General features: G+C 31.3%; 2 protein-coding genes across 14 annotated transcripts in view; one reads left to right on the forward strand and one right to left on the reverse strand.

The window, feature by feature from the left end:
* The window catches only part of LOC134242859 (paired box protein Pax-2-like), a 55,590-nt gene extending 41,595 nt beyond the window's left edge, over window positions 1–13,995 (forward strand). For 8 of the 13 annotated variants that reach the window (XM_062725002.1, XM_062725004.1, XM_062725003.1 and 5 more), the window contains 7 exons: window positions 553–608; window positions 912–1,212; window positions 2,042–2,158; window positions 3,543–3,728; window positions 5,941–6,057; window positions 12,123–12,236; window positions 12,538–13,995. In XM_062725002.1, the coding sequence (XP_062580986.1) occupies window positions 553–608; window positions 912–1,212; window positions 2,042–2,158; window positions 3,543–3,728; window positions 5,941–6,057; window positions 12,123–12,236; window positions 12,538–12,626 (980 nt within the window). In that variant the 3' untranslated portion in view covers window positions 12,627–13,995. The remainder of the gene's footprint in view (window positions 1–552; window positions 609–911; window positions 1,213–2,041; window positions 2,159–3,542; window positions 3,729–5,940; window positions 6,058–12,122; window positions 12,237–12,537) is intronic. The other 5 variants (XM_062725005.1, XM_062725013.1, XM_062725006.1 and 2 more) reach the window with 4 other exon arrangements.
* Window positions 1–25,758, reverse strand: part of LOC134242872 (serine/threonine-protein kinase SBK1-like) — a 444,928-nt gene that overhangs the window by 151,680 nt on the left and 267,490 nt on the right. The gene's annotated exons all lie outside the window — the stretch shown is intronic.

A 25,758-nucleotide genomic window follows, 5' to 3' on the forward strand; every position in this document is an offset into this window, starting at 1 on the left:
ACAAATAAATTGCATGTTGAAATAACAATCTCCACAAAAAAGATTCCCTTGTATCTCGTCTGCTGCTGTAAACTTTATTAGTGTCCATTCACCACCCTCTCGTCTGCTGCTTAATCAGATTTGTAACTCGGTCTTTTTCTTCCTTGATCGTAAGAAAAGGCCACTTCTTGAACAATCCTTCTCTGACTTGTCACCGCGTTAATGCTACCGCTATCGAGATTTCTTCCGGTAAAGTGGTGTGCATTACGGGGCTGAGAAAGCTCAGGATGCAGGGGCCTGTTTTCTATTATAATTCAGCGAATTGCCATATCCTTAAGCACACGAAAACACGACCAAGAAAGGAAATTAATAAGAAATGGTTAAAAGTAGGGTGAAAATCGTGTATTGCTGCTGCCTAATCGAAGAAACTGTCAATTCAAATTAAGTGTTAATTTTTATTGTGAATAACTCATCCTTTTTATGTTCCATACTATTACATGAAGACATATTTATTTGCTTTTGGCTTTTATGAGAAAGGTAAAAATTCTTATGCTTCTTTTATTTTCTTTGTAGTTCCAAATGGTCATGAAGCTGAAGTAAAAATAGAACCAAATGCAGCAGACATTAATGTAAGTGTCAACATCACAAAATATAAAAGTAGAAATAACAGAAAATGTATTACACTGTACATTAAAGGATGTATTCTATTAAACGTCTTTGGCTTAATCTTAATCAAGTATAATTTACTGAAATGCATAAGAATTAAAAATTATACTGTATTTGAAAGTCACATCACTGACCTAGCAATGTCTTCCCTCTGTTCCTGAGTCAAGAATAAATCGAGACTATGTAAAATTAGAGAGTTTCCTAATATTTTGTGTTCATCCTGTAAATATTTATTAATGCAATAATGGTAACATTGTGTATTGTAGCAGATATGGTACCAAACCCAACCTAGACCAACGAAACAAGCCCGAGCCGAAAATGGCACCAATGAAGCTCAAGGCATGCCTCACACACTGATTATAAACAATGCACAAATGTACCCCGCTGGAGTACCCGCAAATCTTCCTCCAAATTATAATGCTCATTTTGTTAACACAACGACAACCATTTCCGGGGATGTTTTAAAATCCCAAGTCGGAGTCGAGTACACTATCGCATCTCCGGCAATAGGCACGGTGGCCAATTCCGAATCTCAAAGCACAACAACCAACTTTGCCACAACATTAGGTGAGGCATTTATTTATAAATGTTGTCTGTGCAATTAAATATTTTTGGGCTATGTTTTAATTTCTTTATTGTATAACAGTGTCATGCCTATTTGTGTTATGGTTAATATATTTTGTAAAATGGTCTAGATGTTTAGTAGTTTAAGAAACTAACTTATAACGTAGATGAAATATAACTAACTGAATGATATGTTTTTTAAAAAAATTATATTGTAACATCTGTGGAATTTTGTGCATTTATTACATATATAACGTTCTATGTGAAACATTATATATAGAGCACGGTTATTTGTTTATTTTTATGTATATTTGCACGCTGTGTTGGAACGATAGCCTCGATATATAAGTATCAATAAAAGCTAGGAACCATATTGCACCCAGTTTAATTTCGGTTTCTCGAAGCTGAAGCAAGATAATCATAATTATTATACTTCTGTTAAAATGTTTCCTATATAAAGTCCAGAAGGTAAAATAGCTATCTTTTATAGTTCACGCATAGCAAAGCTATACCCCGGGGTATACTATCGGAAAAACAATCCAAAAAATATTTTATGTCATAATGACTTCAGTAGCATTATGCCGATTATTCTTGTATTTTCTTTTCAAAAAAAAAATTCAAAAATTGTAATTATACATCAGTATGATAAAACATTTATCCACAATTTTTTCAAACCCTTGACAGGAACTATTCCCCTCGGGCAAGCCCTCGAGCTATATCGCAACCAGTGGATAAGTGTATACAATAAGCATTAAAAAAAATCTTCTTTCTTCAAAATTCGGGTTCAGAATATTTTTGTGTAATGGTTAAACTTTAATTTTAAAAATTTGAGGTCACCAACTGGGAACAGAAATAAGTGTTAATGCGCAGACTCAGGAATTGAAACCAATAGTGGTTGCCGTGGCAACGGAAGCACAGCCACCTGCGCAACAAGAGCAATTCCAAGAAGGTACAGCTCTGGTGTTTACCTTGCTCTTTTTTACCTTTTAAAGGTGTTCTTAAATCTGAAACTTATTTTTAAGTCTTCTATTCATCCCAATAAAATATTGATATATTTTTCTGACGAGAAAAAACATATTTAACCAAAGCACTTTAAAAGTAAACCAATTTTTTGTATAAAAAATATAGGTGAAATTTAAAGCTGTTTTCGTGCGTCTCGTTTTTTCTTCCCTTTTCCATCAAGACTCTGTTTTGAACTAATCTTAGATACCAATACATCAAGGGATAAATAATGAAAAGTAATTGAAGACTTAGAGGTTGATAAATTGTTTTCTTGCTCGAGGTAAAATACAGGACCAATTGCTTGTCTTGGATGAAAATTGAATGGGAAAATTAAAAATACTGGCTTTTTTATCCACAAAAAGGATCTTCATTAGCATAGAAACTTTAAACAGGTGTTGAATAAGAAAATTTGAATTTCTGCAAAATATTTCAAACATCTCTGTAGAGCATTATTTTTTTGGTTCTGTTGAATTTCATTTCAATGGTCCATTGATTAGCAAAATTGTGAGAGACTACACAAAGTGAGAGAGAAATTACACTATCACTGCAGAAGAACAAGACAATATGCTATCAAATTATCAACTTGTCCATCAAGAAGGAAGGGAAAATAGGAAGAATTATTCAATCAAAAAAGCCACTGAATAACACTAACTCTCTCTGTCTCTCTCGCATTTCAGTTTTCCCATTACGGCTTCCACTTATGAATTGGTCATTTGCATGACCGCTCCTAATCAGGCTTGTTGGAAATCTCCAATAAATACTCCACCAAATAAAAATAAGTCATTGTTATTGGACTAGTACAAATGCAACGCGCCATCCCTATGCATTAAATCACGACTCATTTGATTAGCAATGTCATATAAGAGAAATATTCAACAAATAATTCAGGATGTCATGCGTCTGATCCCAAAATTTATTTCGTCTGACCAAAAATTATTTTTGGAAAGGAATATTATTTTCATATAATTTTCCCCAAAGCCCAAAAAAATTTGTCTTTGCAAACCTTATTGCAAATTCAGTTATCTATTTTTTATCAAATTAAATATGTTTGAATACTAAAAATGTATGTTTCATAAATCTTTCATTGAGAGAAATAAAGCGAAATTTTCAGAAGTTTTTATATACATTTTATTTTATTTTTTTTAAGATGTGTAGAATATTAAACATTAAGCAAATACGGTGATTGTTTCTGCTAAATTTATTATATCAGGCATCTTTCCTCAGTATTGCTTCTTCTATATATATATATTATATATTGTGCATTGTGCTATCGTGTTTTCTGGTAAAAACTTGAGTGTATTCCTTGCATGTTGTTGTTACCCTTTTTGCAGCAACCAACAACACACCAACTTCATCATCAACACCAACCATCAACAATAATAACAACACCCCTCCCCCCAAGGCGGGCTCCCCCAGCTCAGGGGGTGGGTCTAACAACCTGACAGAGCTTAAGCCCGTTCAACCCACTATGTCCCAGTCTTATACACCGTTGCCGTCGTTTTCGGGACAATTTTCAAGTAAGCATGCCCTTTTTCTTTTTTTTTTCGGTTTGTAGAATTTTTTTTCGTTTTTTTCCTTTTTTCACCTTCATTAGAACAATCTTATTTTTTACTTCACCTGCATTTTCAAAACCATTCACCTTCTTCTATATTGGTTTCTTTTCTTTTGTTCTCTTTGTTTCCCTCGAAACACGAAAACAACCCTATTTTGAAATTCAAACGTTTCACTTTTGATGTTTTTCTCGATGAAAAATTCAACATCAAACAAATAATTTCATTAAGATTTTTTGATAAGATAAAGAAACAAGCAAAGGAAAGAAAAGAAACTTTCATATGTAAAAGCAAGCTCAGCAATTTTTCATAAGCTTTCAAGTTTACCCAGAATGCAAAACGAATTAATTTAATTTTTTATTATTTGCATCTTATTTTGGACTTAATAGCTGCAATAAAAAGGCAATTTATGATGTTACTAATACTAAAACCAATATACACCTAAGTTGCTTTTATTTACACAAAGTCCTATATTTTCCATATTCAGTTTCTATAGCTTCTTGCATTCTTTTAATAAATAAATGTTAACCAAAAAAAGTGTTAAGGCCCACCAAGGATGGGTCCATTGGATTATCATATTATTTTGGAAGGGGGTCCCGATATATCTAACAATTCTCATTTTCTTGACACAGACAAAAGGAACAAAACGAAATAGTGATGACAATTTTTAAATGTCGTAACACGATATTTGAGAAAATCCACAAAAATCTAGTACGGTGAAATTCATTTTACAATCGTGAAGCATCATCTTAAATTGTACTAATTGGTCTGTTATAAAACCCAGGCAATATGAAATAAAAATCATGTATTGTGCCCCAGAAAAGGAACTTAAGAGACGAATTAGTTTACTGTACTCTATATCATCTGTGTTTGAAAGTTAGGATTACATCGAACTCTTTTATATTGGGCAAAACGTGTTATATTTTATGTTTTAATCGAAACCATATGAAACAACACCTAATCTGCTCAACGTTTTCTCTCTGATATGTGATTACTGAGGCGATTCTAGATTTGTCATAAACTCCTGAGACAAGGGGGCTTCAAACAATCTCCCTGGGTTTTTTTTCCTACTGGAGACAAAGTAAAAACAGTGTATGCTAAAGTCGGAGCAGCGACATTCGCATCAATATAAAAAAGAAGGACATATTTATGATTTCCTCAACTAAACTTTGATGTTAGTAAACGAAAGCTCTTGCCAATATCCGGACAATTTAGCTTTTTCCTTTTTTTCGAAGAGATCAGAGTGCTATACATAGGTTATCGCCACTTGTGTAGTAAAGTAACAAGACTAACTACATGTTATTTATTTGCCTGTGGTGACGAGACTATTAACACACTGATATAATCAACCTATAACGGCTAACTCTCTTAAGCTACTAACGTGCATGAGTACATTGCAACATCCTCAACCATCATATTCAGCCTGTTGAAAGAAAAAGGTAACTGTCAACCAACATTAAAAAAAAATTAATGCATGCATCATGGTGATTTGGGTATTAATCAAATGATATTAAACTAATCAGCTGTGATGTTCAAAATTTTATTTTGAAAATCATGGGTTACTTAAACACTTTCAGTATATTCCATTACACATTCGTATGTTATAAAACATTTATCAGATTTAGATTTTATCCGCCATGAAATGATTTTCATTAAGATTTGTCAAACATTTCATGTCGAGACGTAAGTTACACCACGAGTTGAATATTTTCTATTAATTTTTTGGACAACAAAGATGAAAAATGTGATATCAAACAATCATACAGGAAATCCCAACCATTGATTTATCTGAAAAATTCATTGCAATGCAAAAAGTAAAGATCGACTGAAATTGATAATGAATACTTTTATGAACTCATTCTCATTATTGTTTCCAGCCGCACAAATTGTCTTTTTTTGAATCGAAGTGTTGTTTGCATACTTTCCTTTCTGATTTTTATCAAATTTACAATCATATGGACGGAGTATAAACAAAATAGGTTGTTTGATCTTTGGAAATTTACAACCCCGATGAAGATTTGACACACATGTCCTCTCTTCTGCCAAAGAAAACAAAATATATAAATCATCTTGATAGTGCAAAGGAGAAAATCCAAAATTATTTTTCTATAAGCACAGATTGGCACCAAGAAAAAAAAATAGTATGCATGCATTAATTTAGCATTTTGTTCACAATTAGGTCAAGCTAGCAGCTATAACGGTTCACATGCTACGTTTCCCAGTCAGGCTGTTGTCGGCAGTGTTGTTCAACCTCTAGTAATATCCAGCGGATCTTATAGCTCGGCCAACCCACCCAGTAAGTCCTCACACCCTAAACCACGCTCTGTTTGTATTTCTTTGTTTTATGCTTAGCTGGACCAACCCTGATGATGTGAGGGAAGCAGAGAAGGAGATTACATCCTCAGCTCATGGTTTATTCTAAGAGAAATTTGGTTTCTTGCATGAACTGTAGATAAATACATGTACATGGTCACAAAGTCCCTTTCATTAAACATTTGAAAAAATCTTTCATGCAAAGGAGAAGCTGCATTTTGAAGTAGCAAAGTCGTTCTTTAAGTCCATCTAAATAAAATATAAAAATAAAGACCAGAATTATTTTCAATTTAAAGATTGCTTTGTTTGATAAATTGACATTTTTAAATAATTTTGTAAGTAAAGTCCATAAAAGCAAAGTTTTAAACACTTCTCTTTGTAGAATAAAACCAAGAATTTTTATCTCGGAGTCCAATTTTATGGACAAGGGAATTTACAAATTGATTTTTACATTCTTTTTGTTTTGACTATTTATCACATTGTCATTGTTGACAAATTGAAACATCTTTAGCATGTGTTCTTAACAAATAAACACGCACTGTGAAACATTTCTCATCGGTTGCAAGATTGCCGGAAATATGACTGACGGAAAGCACGTGCATCCGCGATAAACCCGTCCCTATTGTCAGTTCATCATCGCTGTGTATCATTTTGGATTAAATATATCTATCATTTTCTCAGCTTTCCTTATCATCGTTATGTCAAGTTTGGCACAAATATGTTGATATCTTTTTAATCGGAGTTAAAAAGTGAAGCTTTTGATGTGAATTTGTGAGGGCTCTAAATCGCGACTTTGGTTTGATGTTTGTAACTAAGGTGCTAACTAAGCTTAACATCTTTAACTCATATTTATTGCATCCCCCTTTAAAATAAAGGATTCTTTTAATATATATTTTTTAGTTGTAAAACTTAAAAAAAATAAAACAACAATAGTGTCGGACGAAAGAGTCAATAATAAAATAAAAAGATACCAATAAGTTCTTATGGATGTCCTCTCACCAAAACATGTATTTTTATAAAGAAAATTAAGCATGATTAGGTTATTGTTGGAAAACTATAAAGACATTTTATTTCGTTAAATCTTTATTTAAGACCTCATCATGAACATTTGGATATCGAACGTCCCTGTCTTTGTCTACTTTGGCAATCGTTAATAAAATTCGCATTATACAGGAGCAATGAAAATTATATTTTCCAAACCAGTGGACCTTGGACATAGCCAATGGGCCTGTAATTTGACTATGAAGTTTGGAGGCTACTTATACGATCCGATTAGGAAGTTCCTTCATTAATCACATCTCTCCGTTCGGAAGAATTGGTCGGTATCATTCGCACGAGAATAGATTAGCGAATTAAAAGCGTTTGATAATATTTTGCCATTGGAACGAATTGATGAATTATTGGACAAGAGGATCGTTTGTCCGTCTTCTTGCAGTTCTTTGATTCGATTAAAAAGACTGTGTCATCACCGTTTCGTAATATTTTTCTGCAATAGAAACCAAAAAGAAAGGGCTGAATTGGCAGTTGTAATTTTTGCAGGAAATCGGTCCGACTTTTAGACTTAACGCTGCATTGGGAACCGACCAAACATCGAATGCGTCTTCTAATCACTCGGAAGTCATCGCGCATTTATTACTACTTATAATAGTGACAAATCTCTAGCATGACTAATTATTCACAAGACTTTACAAAAATCAACAGCATAAAAACTTACGACTTTTCAACTTTATACACAACAATTCCCCACGACAAATTAAAATCCAGGCTTTTTGATATCATTGACAGCTGCTTCTTCAACAAAAATGGAACTCGTAAGTTTACTTATCTCGTCATTGGTCATTTGAAAAATTATTTTGTTAAAACAGATTCTGATTGCACACATATGTACTCTGAAGTTGACATCAAGAAGATGCTTGAGTTTCTGATTGACAATATCTAGGTATTCCAACAATCTATTGGAATTCCCATGGGTACAAATTGTGCTTCATTGTTAGCAGACCTATATTTATATTCATATGAAGCAGAATTTATGCAAAATCTTTTACGTGAAAAGAAGAAAACACTTGCTGTGGCCTTCAACTCGACATTTAGATATATCGACGACGTATTGTCAATTAATAATGATAATTTCCATTCATACGTTGACACGATATATCCTGGTGAGCTTGAGATAAAAGATACCACAGAGTCCGACACTTCTGCTTCATACTTGGATATTTTACTTGAAAAAGACACTAATGGTAATCTAACAACCAAGCTATATGATAAACGTGATGACTTTAATTTTTCTATCGTCAACTTCCCTTACTTATGCAGCAATATACCTTCATCACCTGCATACGGAGTATTTATATCTCAGTTGATTCGATATAGCATGCTCTGCGTATGAACAGTTTCTTAAACGAGGTAAATTATTGACAAGCAAGTTGATGAAACAAGAATATCAACAGTCTCGTTTAAAGTCATCATTTCGTAAATTCTATGGTCGATTACCTTGTCAGCAAATACAATTTATCATTGAATGAAATGCTGAATGACGTTTTTCATACCAATTGTTAGTCCATTATTTATACACTGAATTGACCACGGATTTTTTCCGTTATATCCTGATTATGACAACGAGCACACGGCGGGTGTGACCGGTAGGGGATTCACTCCTCCATGGCACCTGATCCCACCTCTGAAGGTCCGTGTTTGCTCTGCACTTATTTTGTATATTTGTTTAATGGACGTTGAGATTGAATACTGTTCGTTATTTCCATATCCTTCTCGGGTCCTACACAAATTATGTAACCAAATTTTAAATAATTACCACATAATATTCAGCATTATGACTGCAAATTATTTGCTTACTTATTTGGGATATTAGGGCAAGTCTTCAAATATAATTCACTTAACAATGCTCTATAGTCTATACTGATCGGTAGTTTTCATTTAAACTGAATGGTAGAAATCATCTGTGACACTTTTTTTTCTGAAAAAAATACAGATTTTTAAAATGAATGTTTTTCAACACGATACCAAATCAACGTGGGATCCTCTGATCCCGCCACCCTGAAATTACAGAATAGTTAGCATGCGAGATTAAAACGGGGCAAAACATCTTTTATGTTATAATGCTGATGTTTTTTGCCGTAATAGTCTCTCGTGTGCAGTTGTCACATAAGCCATATAATAATGGAGACGGGTTAATAAAATTACCATACAATTGCTTCTTTTCTCGGCTTTCAAGCTATTGCTAGGCACTGTCTGTCTCTAATGACACACAGAACATTGGTACTACTAATTACCGAGAATCACGGCTTCATCTGCCGAAGTAAATTTTTAAGTTTTCAATTTTATTTCTAATTTTTTTTTTTATTTCTGTTCAGCCAGTTTGCAGTGACAATGATTGCTGTGTAAAATGACCCGCAGGAGAAATTAAATTTTCACTCCAGGCAGTCTAGAAGTCGGGTTCGAGCTTTACAGTAGTTATGGAATATATCGGTCTTTAATCTCATTTTCGATTAACCAATATGAAGAGATAAATTATTGGATAAAAATTACTTTTGCACTTTGTCGATACATTACTTTGCTTTTGAGGACGAGGATGTATGGTCTAATCAAACGCCTTTTAAGTGATTAAAAGTTTTACATGAAAAATCTGTTTGGCTATCAACTGAGATCATGATGGAGGAACAAATATTCATATTTTGATTTTATTCGTTAAGCCTTACATTAATGATAATTCACATTTTTATCCCTACAATAAAAAGAAACATCTTCTTTGTCATGTTTCCCTTTATTTAATCGTTAGATGTATGTTAGTGCATAATGTCTCATATTGTTTTAACATACGAACATTAGCGGAGATCACACCCGATCAATAATAATAGGTCATTAAATTCACGCATAAACTGAATCTCTCTATCGGGTAGGAAATGAATCATTAAACCGTCCCATATTAAACGCAAGGGATAATACATATGTAAATGTTCGAAACCTGCATCGATCAGGGGGATGGAATCATGGCCAAGATAAACACAGTGTAAAAATTGTCGCATTTAATCGAGAAAAAACACCAACTCCCGATTTGTTACACTATCTTGCATTGCTGCATCCTACGATAAAAAGCTATGAGGGACGGACGCAACAAAATTAACGGGTCCTTAATGCTTTAGGTGACCGATAAAATCGTTATGTCGCGAGAGCCAATGACAGAAATACGAAACGGACGATGATACATGCGCGATAGTGTTAACACCATTCGCCAATCGATACAGCATTTGCAAATAGGATAACTCTGTCCGTTTCATGATAAAATCACCATTCCCCGGAATCTTCAGCGAGATTTTTCTCTCCCTGGGATCGGATAACTCGGCAACGAGGTCCCATCCGAGCGAGATACTCAAAACCTCTGCGATTAAACCGAAATCAGATCACTTTATTCCAGAATTCAATTTAATCTACTCTGTTGTGGAGGTCCCTAAATAATTGTGCCCCGTGGAATACGGAACTGTAAATGATGATGTTGTCGAGAACATCAGATAAAAACCCTGACGGTTCTCGTTTGTATCATTTTGCACACATTTTGTCATCGTCAGACGATATCCCTCATCTTTCGGAACGCAAACTGTTGACGAAGAAAAAAGCAAAACATTTTTAATTCATTAAATTGCAAAGCAAAACATGATTTATTGCTTATATGTTAAAAAAAAACAACAATGACATTAAATAAAATCAGCTTAAAAACAATTGCAATCCAAGCTTGTAAGGTCTTCATTGTCATCCTTGTTCCATGACGATCCTATTTTTTGTCCATTCCATTTTCGTGTAGATTTCCTCTTTCAGGTTCTCTATTTAGAATCGCAGTCATCAGTTTATCTCTCTCAACATCTCTATTCCTTTTGTGTTGGCTATTTGCCACTCTAGTATGTCCTTTCAGAGTAACAAAGTAGAGGAATTCGTCACCGGGGTCTATTTTCTTCCTTATCGGTCAGTGCTAAGACAAAGCAGACGACAAATTATCGTCCTCTGTCACGCCACAACTGGTTCGTTCCCGCGAGGGCGATCCCATTGCATGTCCGAACTGATAAATAAACTACTGATAAATTAAACCTATTAATACAATTTTTTGTCAAAACAGAAGAAAAGAAACGGAATGCTATTGTTTAGCGCTCGGCTGTGGTATTGATGAATTACGATTTAGAGGTGATAACCGCTTTATGGTATATTGTGATAATATCTTGGCTTTTTAAAGAAGGTCTCTTTTTTTGGTATTTATGGTAAACATTTTCTGAGTGAATCATTTCTTTTGAAAACAGCAGATACATGAAAATAGAATGAAAGTCAGTCTGAATGAGTTCATCAGTTCATGAAGATTTTTTGATTGAATCCTCATGAACTGTTAAAATACTTTTAACAAACCCCAAGCATTTATCCTGTCATTCAATTTAAAGTATCGTTGTTTTTGGCATTGTTCTGTAATGCACTGGAATCATGTGTCGGATGTTGTCTGCATATGCTGTGTATTTTATCTGTTGTGAAATGACTGCTCATGCATGTTCAGTTGAATGTCTTTCAGTATTTGTGACAAGTATATTGTACATTGCAAAAATTGTCTTTTATTCCATTTATGGAATAAAAGACAATTTCGAAATGAAAAAGTTATAAAACCCGGTAACATGTAAAGCAACATATGAAAAATTAATACAACACACTTTAGGTGGACAAACTCATCATTTTTTAAAATTGTCAAATCTCGTGTTTATCATTAAGTTTCTAGACCTGTCTTCCGCTCCTGAATAAATAATGCAACACGGGTATATGAGGGTATTTTTGCATTTGAAGTGCGATTATGCCAACTTTCCAATCAATACTAGAACATCAGCTTCCACATCAACATTATTGCATATGTCTTAGTTTTCTCATGCTCAATGCTAATAATTCTCTTGATTCATCAAACTTTGTAATTTTCATATACTTTTATTTATGAAGACCCAAACCCATGTTTCCATTCAACAAGCTCCGTTAATCATGTTTTATTTACCTGTTACTTACCTGTTTCAGGTGGGGAGTATTATAATGCCGCTGGGACAGCCCCGTACACACAGTACCAGACAGCTGCCTATCCTGCGGACCCAGCCTGGACAATGAGATACACCACCCCCACAGGTATTCTAAGTAAGTCCCTCGAAATCTGGGCGGATCTATAAAAAAATATTTAATGTAGATTTAAAAATATTAAAAATAGCACTATTCCCAAAATATTGACAATTGAAATATATTTCAACTGACATGTCGTCAGTGCTGTACAAAAAGATTAAGGTACATTAATTCTAGGAGTTTATGCAATAAATTTTGAATTAAACATAAATTGCTTATATGGTAAAGATAATATACTTTGAAATTTCTCAAGAATTATGCGACTACTTGTTTCAGATTTATAATATTAATATAATTACATCATTATTTTTTTTTTTAGATACACCATACTATTATCAAACGCCAGTCTCAGGTAGAAACGAACCGAACACAACGGTGGCTGCGTCAGCAAGTCCTTCCAAATCATAACATTGTGCGCATGTGCAAAAAATGAACAAATCGTCAGCAACCTATGATATTATCATAAACAAATTGTGCTTTGCAAAAATATATTTTTTGGAATTTTAAGTGAATTTGAATTCCAGAACTGGCATTACAAACGATAATGAATATTCTGGAAGATAATCTAAGACTTGTGGCATAAATTCAGAGGTTGGTTTTTTATCTTCAGGAAAAATGACTTACCGTTGGGAAAAAAAAAACTTTACAGAATGAAGTCTTATTTTTTGAATCAAAGTCGACAATAGACTTAACTATTTTAGGGTATATTGTGACGAAGAATGTGTGGAGCTTGAATTCTGTGTGTATGGATAGGTTGTTTGTTGAATGTATCAACTGTAGATATATCCGTATGTATATCTAATTTTCATTATTACTATGTGTTTTATACTCTTTTTTGAGATTATAGTCTTGTATGATGAAATGTTTATGGGAGCCTTTCTTAATGGTATTGAATTTTACTTGAAGGATACTAGTTATCACACGAAGTGTAAGCCTAGTTTCTTTGAATTTTTTAGAATAAGAAAAAAAACTATTTTATTCAATGCCTTTATGTTTTCTGCAAATTTAAAGTGACCATCATCACAAATATTTCAAACTATTTTTCAATGATCCATATATCACTCTTCACCCTATAAAATTTTGTGCAATATAATCATTTTACAAAGGTTGATCGTCATATTTGATTTAAGTAAAAATCTCATCTCAGTATTAGTTTCAAGAATCTTATTACGCATGCTCAGCAAACTTCAATTGAAAAATTCAGAAATTTTATTATTTGCTCAAAGAAGTCAACAAAAATATCAAGGCATATAATGAGTACTACAAAATTCATGACAAGTTAAATATGAATATTGTATGTGTTTAGTTTCAAGAGGATGCTTTAATCTTTAAATGAAGTCAGTTCCGTCACGCATGGATGATTTGTAGATGACGAGTCTGAGAGAAGAATTTTAACCAAAGAAAAAATTGCAGACAACTATAATGTAAAAAACAATCTTTTGAAATCCTTGCTCCCTGTGAAAAAGGCACGACCCGAACGAGTGCTATAAAATTTATATTGTATATTTTTAATTTGTATATACATATATTGATTTCGTCAGGGTAGAACCTATTTTTAGATTAAACCCTGTGATATTACGATGAAAGACCATGACAGTACGCTGTATCTCATCATAATGGACAGATATCAGTTGTTTTTAAGCTTTTTTTTCCAGAGTACAAACAAAACACAAGAATCTCTCTTTTTAATTGTATTTCAAAACTCATCAATCTTAGAGATAGATATTACAATATCATGAAATGTTTGAGTTTGAAAAATAAAATTTTGTTACATTTAGTTGTGTTTTATTCTTGTTTTCTTTGAAATATGCCATTAAAAGAATTTATAAACAAAAGAGGATTATTTAAAAAAAAAAAAGGTGGATAAGCTAAAAGAACAGCTATGATTTTGATAGAGCTATTTGGTGTCTGAAAAAAGACTTCAATGATTTTTTTCTTATAAGCACTTCCAAATATGGAATATTTTATGGCATTAAAATATTAATTACAACATGGTGAACAATTCTAATTAAAAAAGAACGTGTAGTTTTATTTTATACTTGGAAAATATGTACATGTATTTGATGGAGCAAACAGTATGTAGTTGAAATAAAGTTTGCATGTACTTAAGAACATGTACACTGTACATTGTTTTATTAAAGAAATCATTTTGAAAATCAAACTACTTAAGAACATGTACACTGTACATTGTTTTATTAAAGAAATCATTTTGAAAATCAAACAAATTCTTTATGCAATGAAAAATTAATTTAAAAAAAAACAGAAATCAAGGAGAGAAAATCTTTTTTTTCTCTCTATAAAAATACACACCTAGTTTAATCATTGGAAAAGGAAGTTTTTCATTGAAATCGAATAGTATATGTTAATTCTTTTTAAAGAAACAACTGAAGGTCAGATGATACATTCCTACAAATGTATATAATTTTCCCTATGAATTTGTCATTGAAGTATAGGTAGTTAAAAAAGTTTCCTCGCAACAAATTATGGTACGTTACCAGACATTTGGACAAGATACCTCATGGTCAATTTCCTATATAACCCTTATGGGGTATCTTCTGAATGGCCCATATAACATTTTTTGTGGTACCTATATTTAAAAACATTTTGAAAACGATGTAGAAATCAGAAGAGAGTGACAAATATGAAAATTTTTTTACCAAGAGATACAAAACATGTATTTGAGGAACATGTCGTCTGACCTTAACCATAACATGTATATGGATATCTTCTAGAAATCTAGAAAAAAAAAAGTACAAATATGTATACATTTACATGTTTTACACCACTATTTAGAAATACAATGTACATGTATATAGGTACAGATAAGTTTGAAGATCAGTAATTTAGCAATTAATTATTACTAGAATGTTTTATTCAACTGGGAAAAAACATAAATGTTAGAGAGGTCTTCAATATGCAATGTTATCTTTCAAAAAAGTCCAGTAAAAATATTTTAAGCAAATTCAGTAAATTTCCAAATACAATACATTCAAATAAGGTCAACAGTATAATTTGACTGAAGACAGTAAATTATAATTTACATTTGTAGTTGTAAATGACTACATGATCAGCCACTGAGAAGATAATCTCGATAATCAGCAGTCAATGGAGGTACATATGTAAATGTATTAGGGTTCAGAAGTACATCTTCATCATTATCGATATTGGTGCTAAATTTTTTATTTCCTTTCGGGACTTTTCGATTTTTTGACACAAACTTAACGATTTATTATGAGTACTAAATGACAAAATTCTGTATAGTTTAAGTGTATTTTTTTAATTTTTTAAACGTCATTATACAAATGAATAAAATTAAAAGAATAAAAACACTGTTCATTATTCATAGGAATGTGACGAAAATTGTAGATATTTAAAAAAAAATCACTCAAATAATGATTTATTATTTATGAAATGTATCTAACAACGAATCTTCAGTAAGAAACTTACATTAATTATCTCCTCCCCAATTAGTTACCTGGTGCTTTTTTTAGTTGATGACGTTGCCTACTGCGTCACTGACTTTACATGGACTCCTATGATGATGAATATTAAATTGGTCTACCGTGTTGGCTCCCTTAAAATTTCATGAAGATTTTTATTTTCACTCTACTGTAATAAAACCTGAAATTAAAGAAGCATATACAGGTTTGGTTTTTTTTTTTTTTTTTTTTTTTTTTTTTTTTTTACAAAATATAAGATTGTTTTTATTTGATTCGAAAGTGTCTATTACAATCATATAAATTTATCATTAAATAATAGCATGTGCATTTAAATTTTGCATATAATTATTAAGATGTTATAAGAGTATTACACCTTGTTTTTACTCACAAAAAATGATAATATGAAAAAACATTGTAATCGAATTACATAGGCTATATCTTTTCCAGCAGTGACACTTCAAGTTTTGGGTATGGTCCAACCCTACTGTGGTAAACTCATCTTCAGATAAATTAATATTAAGCTAATGAGCTGTATATTAATAACATTTAAAATTTTCAATTTGATTCAAGTGAAACTTTTAATTAAGTTTACTTTCAAAATAAAAATAAAAATCATATAATGTCATATGACTACACCAGTAATGCAATACAATCTTCCTGAATTTTCCTATATGTATATTTTTAATGCATGTAAATATTTAACATTGTTTGGGTTAATCCCGAAAAAAGATCCGAAAAGGGAAAATATTACATGTATCATAATATCATATAGAGAAAAAATATTTACTGACGTTTATTTAAAAGTTGTACATTGAAATCAAACAAGAGATTCCTTTTTGCACTAAAATTTTTCTTAAAAGAATGTCATTTCCAAGTATAAAAATTGAAGAAAAAAATGTACATTTTTTCAAATAATCAATTTAAAACGTGTTTATTTTCTAAAACAACGATTTACTAAAGATTTTAGTCTAATAAAGAAAAAAAAGAACTTATACACAGAAAAAACTCTACAAAGCGGGTTTAATTAACCGGTTTTCCCGATCAGGACAAGGAGCACATAGCAGATGTGATTGATCAGCAGGGGATGCTCATTCCTCCATGGCACCAGATCCCACCTCTGATATTTTTGGAGGTTCTGTGCTCGCTCTGCTTCCTTCTACTTCTGCAAGGTAAAGTTTGTATATATCTATCAGTTATGTCAATATGAGCGTAAGGAAAGACAAAACTTCCACAACATAAGGAATTAAAATGGATTTGTTAACATAAAGTTAATATATAAATATCAGCGTTTCAGTGAAAGGAATGATACTTATATTTTTTATTGAATAACCATAAGATAAAAGGAACTGAAATATACCCGTATATTTGAAAACAAATTTACTAGTACTCATATTACAGTGTATGTGTTCGTATTGTGTTTCTGATTGTATTATCTAGATTGAAATATATGGAGATAACGAACAAAAATCACATAGATGTTGTCAATCATAAAGTTAAACATCTTGTTAATATCAGCTTCAGAGTAATTGTTTGTACAATCAGAATGCTTTTTAATGAAAATTATTTTGCAAGTAATTACGAGGTAAGTATAAATTTAGAATTTCAATTTATATTGTAAAAGCAGCTGTCAATGATGTTTTAAAAAAAAGCTGGACTTTGTCGTGGGGAATGGTTGTACATGTATATCAATTTGTGAAATATAATTTGTGAATTTCAAAATTTCCAAACGTTCCTCGGAATTTTCAAGTATCCACATCTGATTTACACCACTTCTCAAATATATTATTGCCGATTTCTTATGAAGTTTCTTATTCACCACTGTTAATATTTTAGTGAAAATTGAAAAAAGAGGCTTGATAGAACATTTACTGGAACCCGCTATATATGTATCTTTGTTTGGGTCGATTTTTGTGAAGTTTTTGGAATCCAGTTTATAGTAAAAGTAATTCAAATGGTTCAAATTCATTTTGATTGCTGGGAATAGTTAAAATATGTAAAATTGACAAATGATTTTGAAGAATTGTCTCCTTAAATAGGGAACTTTAGGTACATTGATAGATTTTCACTTGTAAAATTAGAAATGATACTTTAAAAAAGGATATATGAGAAATGGAAATATCTTTTCACCAAATATAAGAAGAAAAAAATCATCCTTATTTCAAATTGTCTACTTGATTTTCCAAATAAGTTTTTCATCTGATATCATTAAAGTGGCTGTATTGTTCTAGATTTTGTGTAATTATTTATAGATATACATATTTGGCAATTTATTTTACATGTTTTTTTCCCACTTTTTTTTTCTGGCATGATATATCGTCCTACCAAGAATGTTAGAAAAAAGGAAAGGAAAATAGATAAAATATTCAAAATCAAAGGCCATTTGTTCCGACAGTAAAAGACAACAAAAAGACATATATCCGACAAACAAATTAAAAATTAAAAGGTAAAACCTCATCAGTAGTTTACTTAGATGAATTTTAAATGAAACTTTCATTTACCTAAGTATTACTATGAAGAATATATTTCTTTTTATGTAAGCTAAAAATATTGTTTGATCATGCCTCAACTGATTCTGTAAACCTGTATGTTAATAATTAACTCATAGGTACTAAAGTTTGTAAGCTTTGTTGATAAAATATCTGATCATAAACAACCCAAAAGCCTAAAAGCATTATTTTGTATGTTCTTAACAATATATGTCTTATTGCAAAAGCCTTTTTAATGCATAAATCACTATCATAAGTGATGATATAGAAAAGTTGTAAGCTTTTTATAAGTTTTAAAATTGAAATTTAAGATTAATGAAATGAATTTTGTTATATTGTCGTCATTTCTATTAATATTTCGTTTATTGATATTCATCCATCTTTTCAATATATGTATATACTGTAAGAGCGCAAATATTCGTGGGGGATTAAATTTCGTTTATTTCGTTCAAAATTATCAACGGAATCAAATCCTACACGAAATTTCATTTAACTCTATATTGAATAGGGTTACTTTCAAAACAACGAAATTAAGTGCCCACTAACTATTTTATATGACAAATCAACGAAATTTTATTCCCACGAAAATTTGTGCTTCTACAATATAACATATATCTAAAAGTCTAATAAGTGATCTAATAGTTTTTGTTTTTGTTTTTGTTTTTTTTTTTTTTTTTTTACATTTTTACATTTTTTTTTAAAAATTCATGTGCATATATCTATATAGATTTTTTGACCTAAAATTTAATACAAATATGCAATACTCTTTAAAATATTAAGATAAGCAAAACGTTGGGTCTTGACTACAGTTGCACGGCAAGCTTGTATTGACATCGATATGACAGTTTTCTTTATCACTCATTTTGAATCAGATGAAACAGGAATTAACTTTGTTATCATATGGAAAAAAAGTTTCAATGATTTTAATATTTCAACTCAAATCAAGACAATTTATAATAAAGTGGCTGTAAAGCTAATTAAAAAAAGCACGTCAGAGGTAAAATATTCGGATAAACTGAAAATGAGTGTCAAAAAGTAACTAAATAAAAGTCGGTGCGGCAAATAGACAATCCCAAATCTTGTGTTTATCTTCATATTTTATAATAATAATAATAATTGTTGTTATTGTTTGAAATTTATGGAAAATTCAAATCCATAGGCGTGTAAGTATGTCAAATTTTCCTGTTAGGATTTTGATTATTTGATATTTTTATATCAGTTGTATCATTACTTTTGGATTAATCCTCTGGTGTATTCTGAGGATTGAAATCAAGGATTTTAGAGTTGTTAGGATTTTATATTACATTTAAGGTAATTTCACAATATATATGATAAATATTATGATAAACGTGCTGACTTCAACTTTCAATTGCAAATTCTCTTTTTACATAGCAATATACCAATATCCCTGCACCAGGAGTTTATGAGTCCCAGTTTATTTACAATAGCCTGCTCTACAAACGAACAATTTCAAAAAAGGGAGGAGAGTTTTGATACATTGCGGGTTCCAGTAAATGTTCAACAAAGCCTTTTTCTTTACTCCTCACTGATATTGACAGTAGTGATGTGAAGGAAAACTTCAACAATATATTCAAGAAGTGGTGTGAATCAGAAGGGGATACTAAAAAATTCCAAAGAACTTTTGGACAATTTGAAATCACAAGATTTTACCAAAATCAACAGCTTAAAAACTTACAACTTTTCAACTTTATACACAACCATTCCCCACGATAAATTATAGTCCAGGCTTTTCGGTATCATTGACAGCTCCCTTTTCAACTTTTTCAAAAATAAAAATGGAACTTACTTTGGTCATTAATCATTTTTACTTATTTGGTTATTGGTTATTTGCAAAATTATTTTGTTTAAACACATTCTGATTGCACACATAAGTACTCTGAAGTTGACATCAAAAAGATGCTTGAGTTACTGATTGACAATTTCTATGTGGTTTTTAGTGACCAGGTCTTCCAACAATCTATTGAAATTCCCATGGGTGCCAATTGCAGTCCGTTATAAGCAGACCTATTTTTGTATTCATATGAAGCTGAATTTGTGCAAAATCTTATGCATGAAAAGAAGGAAACACTTGCTGTGGCCTTCAACTCAACATTTAGATATATCGACGACGTTTTGTCAATTAACAATAGTAAATTTCATTCCTATGATTATGAGTATGTCGATACGATATACCCCGATGAGCTTGATATAAAAGATACCACAGAGTCTGACACATCTGTTTCATATTTGGATATTTTACTTGAAAAAACATTAATGGTAATCTAGCGACCAAGCTCTATGATAAACGTGATGACTAACTTTTCTATCGTCAACTTCCCTTACTTATGCAGCAATATACCTTAATCACCTGCATACGGCGTTTATATATCTCAGTTGATTCGATACGCAAGAGCATGCTCTACGGATAAAAAAAATCCATAAAGAGGTAAATTATTGACAAACAAGTACATAAAATAAGAATATTAGCAGTCTTGTTTAAATTCATCATTTCGTAAGTTCTTTGGTCGATACAATGACCTTATCAGCAAATACAATTTATCATTGAGTCAAATGCTGAATGACGTTTTTCATACTAATTATTAGTCCATTATTTATACACTGAATTGACGACGGATTTTTCCGTTATTTCTTGATCATGACAAGGAACACACGGCGGGTGTGACCGGTCAGCAGGGGATGCTTACTCCTCCATGGCACCTGATCCCACCTCTGATGTTTTAGAGGTCCGTGTTTTCTCTGCTTCTATTTTATATTGTTCTATGGACTTTGATATTGAATACTGTTCGTTATCTCCATATCCTTCATTGACAAATAAATATATAAATAAATAAAGAAACAAGGATATCAACATCCTCACTCAAATTCAACGTTTTTGTGGTTGATACATTGATATTTTCAGCAATATAATCTTTCATTTAATTGAATGTTTACTGACATTTGTTATGCAAATAGTTTCATCACTAATTTTACACTGAATTGTTGTTTTTTCTTTTTACCTGATCATGACGAAGAGCGCACGCTGGACACGACCGGTTAACAGGGGATGTTTACTCCTCAAAGACATCTGATCCCACTGCATATTGGTTTTTAAAGGTCGGTGTTTACTCTGCTCTCAATTTTGTTTCAATGGATTTTCAGCCGTATTACTGTTTGAATTCATTATTTCGCAGATGCTATATCATACAATATGACTTTTGAGGCTTATTTTAGTAAGAATTGGAATATTCTGTAGATTTCTATTGCAAAGGATTTGAATAAATATTCATATAGGATATAATTTGTTTCTCCTATTACAATTTGCAGCCACTGCCCAAGTCTGATGCAGTATAGCGTGCTACTAAATGTAGGTCTCTCTTTTTGAATTGAAGAGCCACGGTGCCAAAAGATATTGTAGAGTGGATCAAGCTACAGTACCAGTTTATGGGTTCCAGAGTGTCGTTTAGTCGACTTCCTTGTACAGATACAGACTGTTTAATTATTAAGCTGGAATTGTTTACACATTTCAGTTCTTTCAAAGTGGAGAATAGAAAAGGTAACTAGTTACCTCAAGCAAAAAGTGACGTTGTTTGCACATACAATTGTCAGAAGTCAATTTCATTAATGAATTTATATACGAATTAAATTGAGCAGTTAGAAGTGAGACTTTAGGGTGGCGTAGGTAATATTCCTTATTAGTCTGTCTCTTCATTTAGAAATATTACATATTAACACCCAATGTGACGAGCGTTGCAGACAACATGCCAGCAAATCAAACTGTTTATTGCAATCTTACTCGCACCTTGCGTGCATTTTGAACCAGGTACCCCATGGTAGCTGCAAAATAGTTTATACTTTGCTTCCATGGTAAATATTTTATTTCAAGGCGTATTTTCCTTTGTGGATACAGTGTTTAGAAAGGAAAGGTTTGTTGTATTGAAATACCCTTAGTTTATTTTCTATTTCACGCCATCATTAATGAATTGTAAACACTTGCATACAACAAATGTTGCCTGCTTGATTCATCACTTCATTAAACAATTGCGCTTCGTATGCAATAAAGAGTTTAGCTGACTCGTATTTTGTGTGATTTTATCAGTTGTTTAATCACTGCATGGTCATGTTCCATTATGCATGGTTAAGAGAGAGAGTTACACAATACACTTATTTCAACAAAACATGCATCAATCAGGTATTTATTTTTAATACTGCATGTCAAGCATAATGATTGTCTTATTAAACGATGTTCTCCCTTGAAAGCAAAGGCCTAGTAACTTCATTTGATAAATCAAATTTTTCCATCTATATAATTTTTTGTTTTTTTTTTTTTTTTTTGAATTCTCTAAGGATATTTTTTTTAATGATTGTACCCAATAATAAATAAAATTACGTAATTGTCAATTAATGATTTGAGTTATTTAATTATCTGAAAGAAAAAAAAATGATCTTATATAAAATGTAAAATCAAGAACTACTTCACTAAATGGAATTGATATTAAAATATAAGAAAAGAAATAAAATCACAAAGCATAAAATATTTAGCAAATTATCATTTTTATACATAAAGTAATACAAGCCAAGAAAAAAATGCAAATGAATAAAAAATATTCATTATTAAGAAAAAAAAAATACGATCATTAAGGTTACAAAAATGCATTTCCTGTTCCTTTTCAAGGAGGATCAATACAAAATCTTAAAATTTCAGGAGACGTTCTTTGACCTCAGATCAATGGAGACTTTCTTCCCTTCACATTAACACATTCGTTAGTCACCTGTTCCCCCAGCTAAAGAAAATTAGACAAAGATTTTCAATTAATATTATATCACAAATGTGGTATGGTACCCCCTAATCTCTCACCTAAGTCCATATCGATATCATTCTGACTTTAATATTAGGGAAGACCTTCTGATTTTCAATTTTGATATCGTTTAAATGATTACGAAATCAGCACTTAATATCACGTCGAGAAATTAACTGATTGCTGGGATAATTTCCCTGCGGATTTAAGAGGGTTCAATGACAATGATGAGAATTCTGTTTTGCTTCTCTGGAACAATCTTGAATTGATTTAAGTGTCACATGGATCAGTACTTTTGAAATAAATGGCGGTAGATTTCTGCCTTAAAATGCAAAGTTCTGCAATAATCTGAGATAAAGTGAATTTTCATGATCATTTTTTGCATTCAAGAACTTTTTACTTTATTACGAAAGAGATTTGTGATCAGTTGTGTTAAAATTCATTGAAAGTAAATGAAGAATCGATTCAGAATAAAGCCATGGAATTAATCATTTTAATAGACATAAATATTTCTTAAGGTATCAGGAATATCGCTTTCATTATTGTAAAAGATTGATTTTTATTTTTTAATCCCTGATAATTTCTCTCAACTGTATACGCCGTTAAATGGATGTAGAGGATACATATGGGATTTTGAGGGTTTTTTAATCTTTCATGATATATACACTTTGTCACAATAATAACATTTTTCTTTCTTTTGAAAGAACGCATGTAAGTGATTTTTTTTTTACAGATTTCGGAAAAATAACATTTGATATCTTGTATTTTAAATATGCTTAGGTACAAATTGCAAAATTTCAGAAAATTGTGTTCTATTAAAATTCCAAAATCCATTTTTATGAAATGTACTTTTTTCTCTATTGCAGCAAAAGACGATTTGGACTTGGAACTTCTGAACATTATTTGTTATGAGAATATTTAAATAATTGTTATGCAAATCTGAAAGGATGAAAACTTGTTGTAATCATGTAAAAGGCATTTTTATGGATCTAACATCTTTGGATCATTAGCATTTCTACACGATTTGAGTCTTGAAATTCATTGTAGACATTATCAGCAAAGAAAACCCACCTAACTGAAGATAATACAGAAAATGAAATGAATCAGCATAATTCCTGTCCAATTTCCACTTTTTACTATAGTGACTTGGAAAGTTTGAGACCTATGATTTAGATCAAAGCAAAGGGAATTACACCATATATAAAAACATACAGCCAGTAAGATGAAAGCGTTTTAAATCTTGTAATTATTTCTTTTTCCTAAACATCTTCCCCCAATCGACATTCATCATATTCACCTTCTCCTAGCAAATCAGCACTTTCAATCTTTGTAAATATACCTTTAATAAAAAACAGGTGAGAGATTTTTTTCAACAATATGGAGGCGACAAAATTACACGTCGTAAAAGATCCTTCTACTGCGATAAAATTCATTCTTAAATTTATGTGCTAATTAACTAATATTTTTCTCTGAGACAGAATTTGAAGAAGAAGTCTGTGTAATATTTTTATAATAAAAAATGTTACATGAATATAAATTATAGGAGGAAGAAAACGTGAATTTCTTTTTAATTTTTTGAAATGGGACAATAATGTAAATTTCATCGTAGGAGAGGAGGATTATTATGACAAAGCACTTTTATACGCCCAATTGTGAAGAAAAAAAAGGTTAATACATGTACAGATGTATTTTTCTAAATAAGTTCTAATAAACCAGTTCGCTCATAAAGACCGATATGCATTATTGCATATAAATCGCACTGTTAATTACCAGCTTGCTGTTCAATACCATATCTATTCAGGATTTGGGGGCATAAAGGACAAAAATGAAGCAATTACATCACCAACAATGTTTGTCCTTTTTCCTTCTACTTGTTTTAAGGATATATTTCACAAGATCATTTGATTTATCTAGAAAAATATTTTTTTATCATATACCTCTTGACTTTTTCTTCTTTTTTAAAGTTCTAGTTTTGTAAAAAGGAGATTACAAATGATATATATACATGTACAAATAATATCTTAAATCGTCAATATGAATAATAATAAGATTTGTTTAAGGTTTTGAATGGCAAAGTATTTACTTTTGGTGATGCATGTATTATTATTAAAATAAGACTATCTTCTTGTACTTAATTAGGAAACATTTGTCAGAGAGAGAAAAGAGGGAAACTGTCGCAGCCACCTAGATGATAGCATAGCTAAAGGCACAATCTGTTTCTGTTTATTAAGACATGATCAGTGTCGTTGTTTATCCCCTAATGGAAGTTGATGCAACAGTGTATGCTTCGTTATCTTGGAACAAGATCAGATTGATGCAGAGTGCGTTCTTTATTCTTTAATATTGGACGATGTCATCACTAATGGAGCGTTCGAATCGGTTTTCTAAGTCATCCTTGCATTTTATGCGTATTTTTCTGCATGGCTTTGTGGGATTTTTTTTTTAATTAAAAAAAATATATAACTGCAAAATTTCTTGTCATGAAAAACCATGATTTAACAGAAAATTTATTTTTAAAAATATTTATTGGACTTTTGAGTGTGAAAACTGTTCGTTATCTCCTTATACATGCAATGTGTTTTGTAATTTGTAAAGATAGAGTGCTTGTAATAATGTGGAATATTACTTCCAAATTAGCTGTTTTTTCATTAACTTTTAATCAAAATTAAAGTTCTATTTAATATTACATATCGATACAATAACTATCTTTATCATAACATATTTAACAACCATAAATGCAATGCTCAGATTACTTATTTATAATTTAAAAATGCAATGCTGAACATAGCACCATCTATGCAAGCTTTCTGAGAAACCA

Source organism: Saccostrea cucullata, unplaced genomic scaffold, assembly GCF_032062105.1.
Source record: "Saccostrea cucullata isolate Sc308-1 unplaced genomic scaffold, CSIRO_AGI_Scuc_v1 ctg191, whole genome shotgun sequence".
Lineage (NCBI taxonomy): Eukaryota > Metazoa > Mollusca > Bivalvia > Ostreida > Ostreidae > Saccostrea > Saccostrea cuccullata.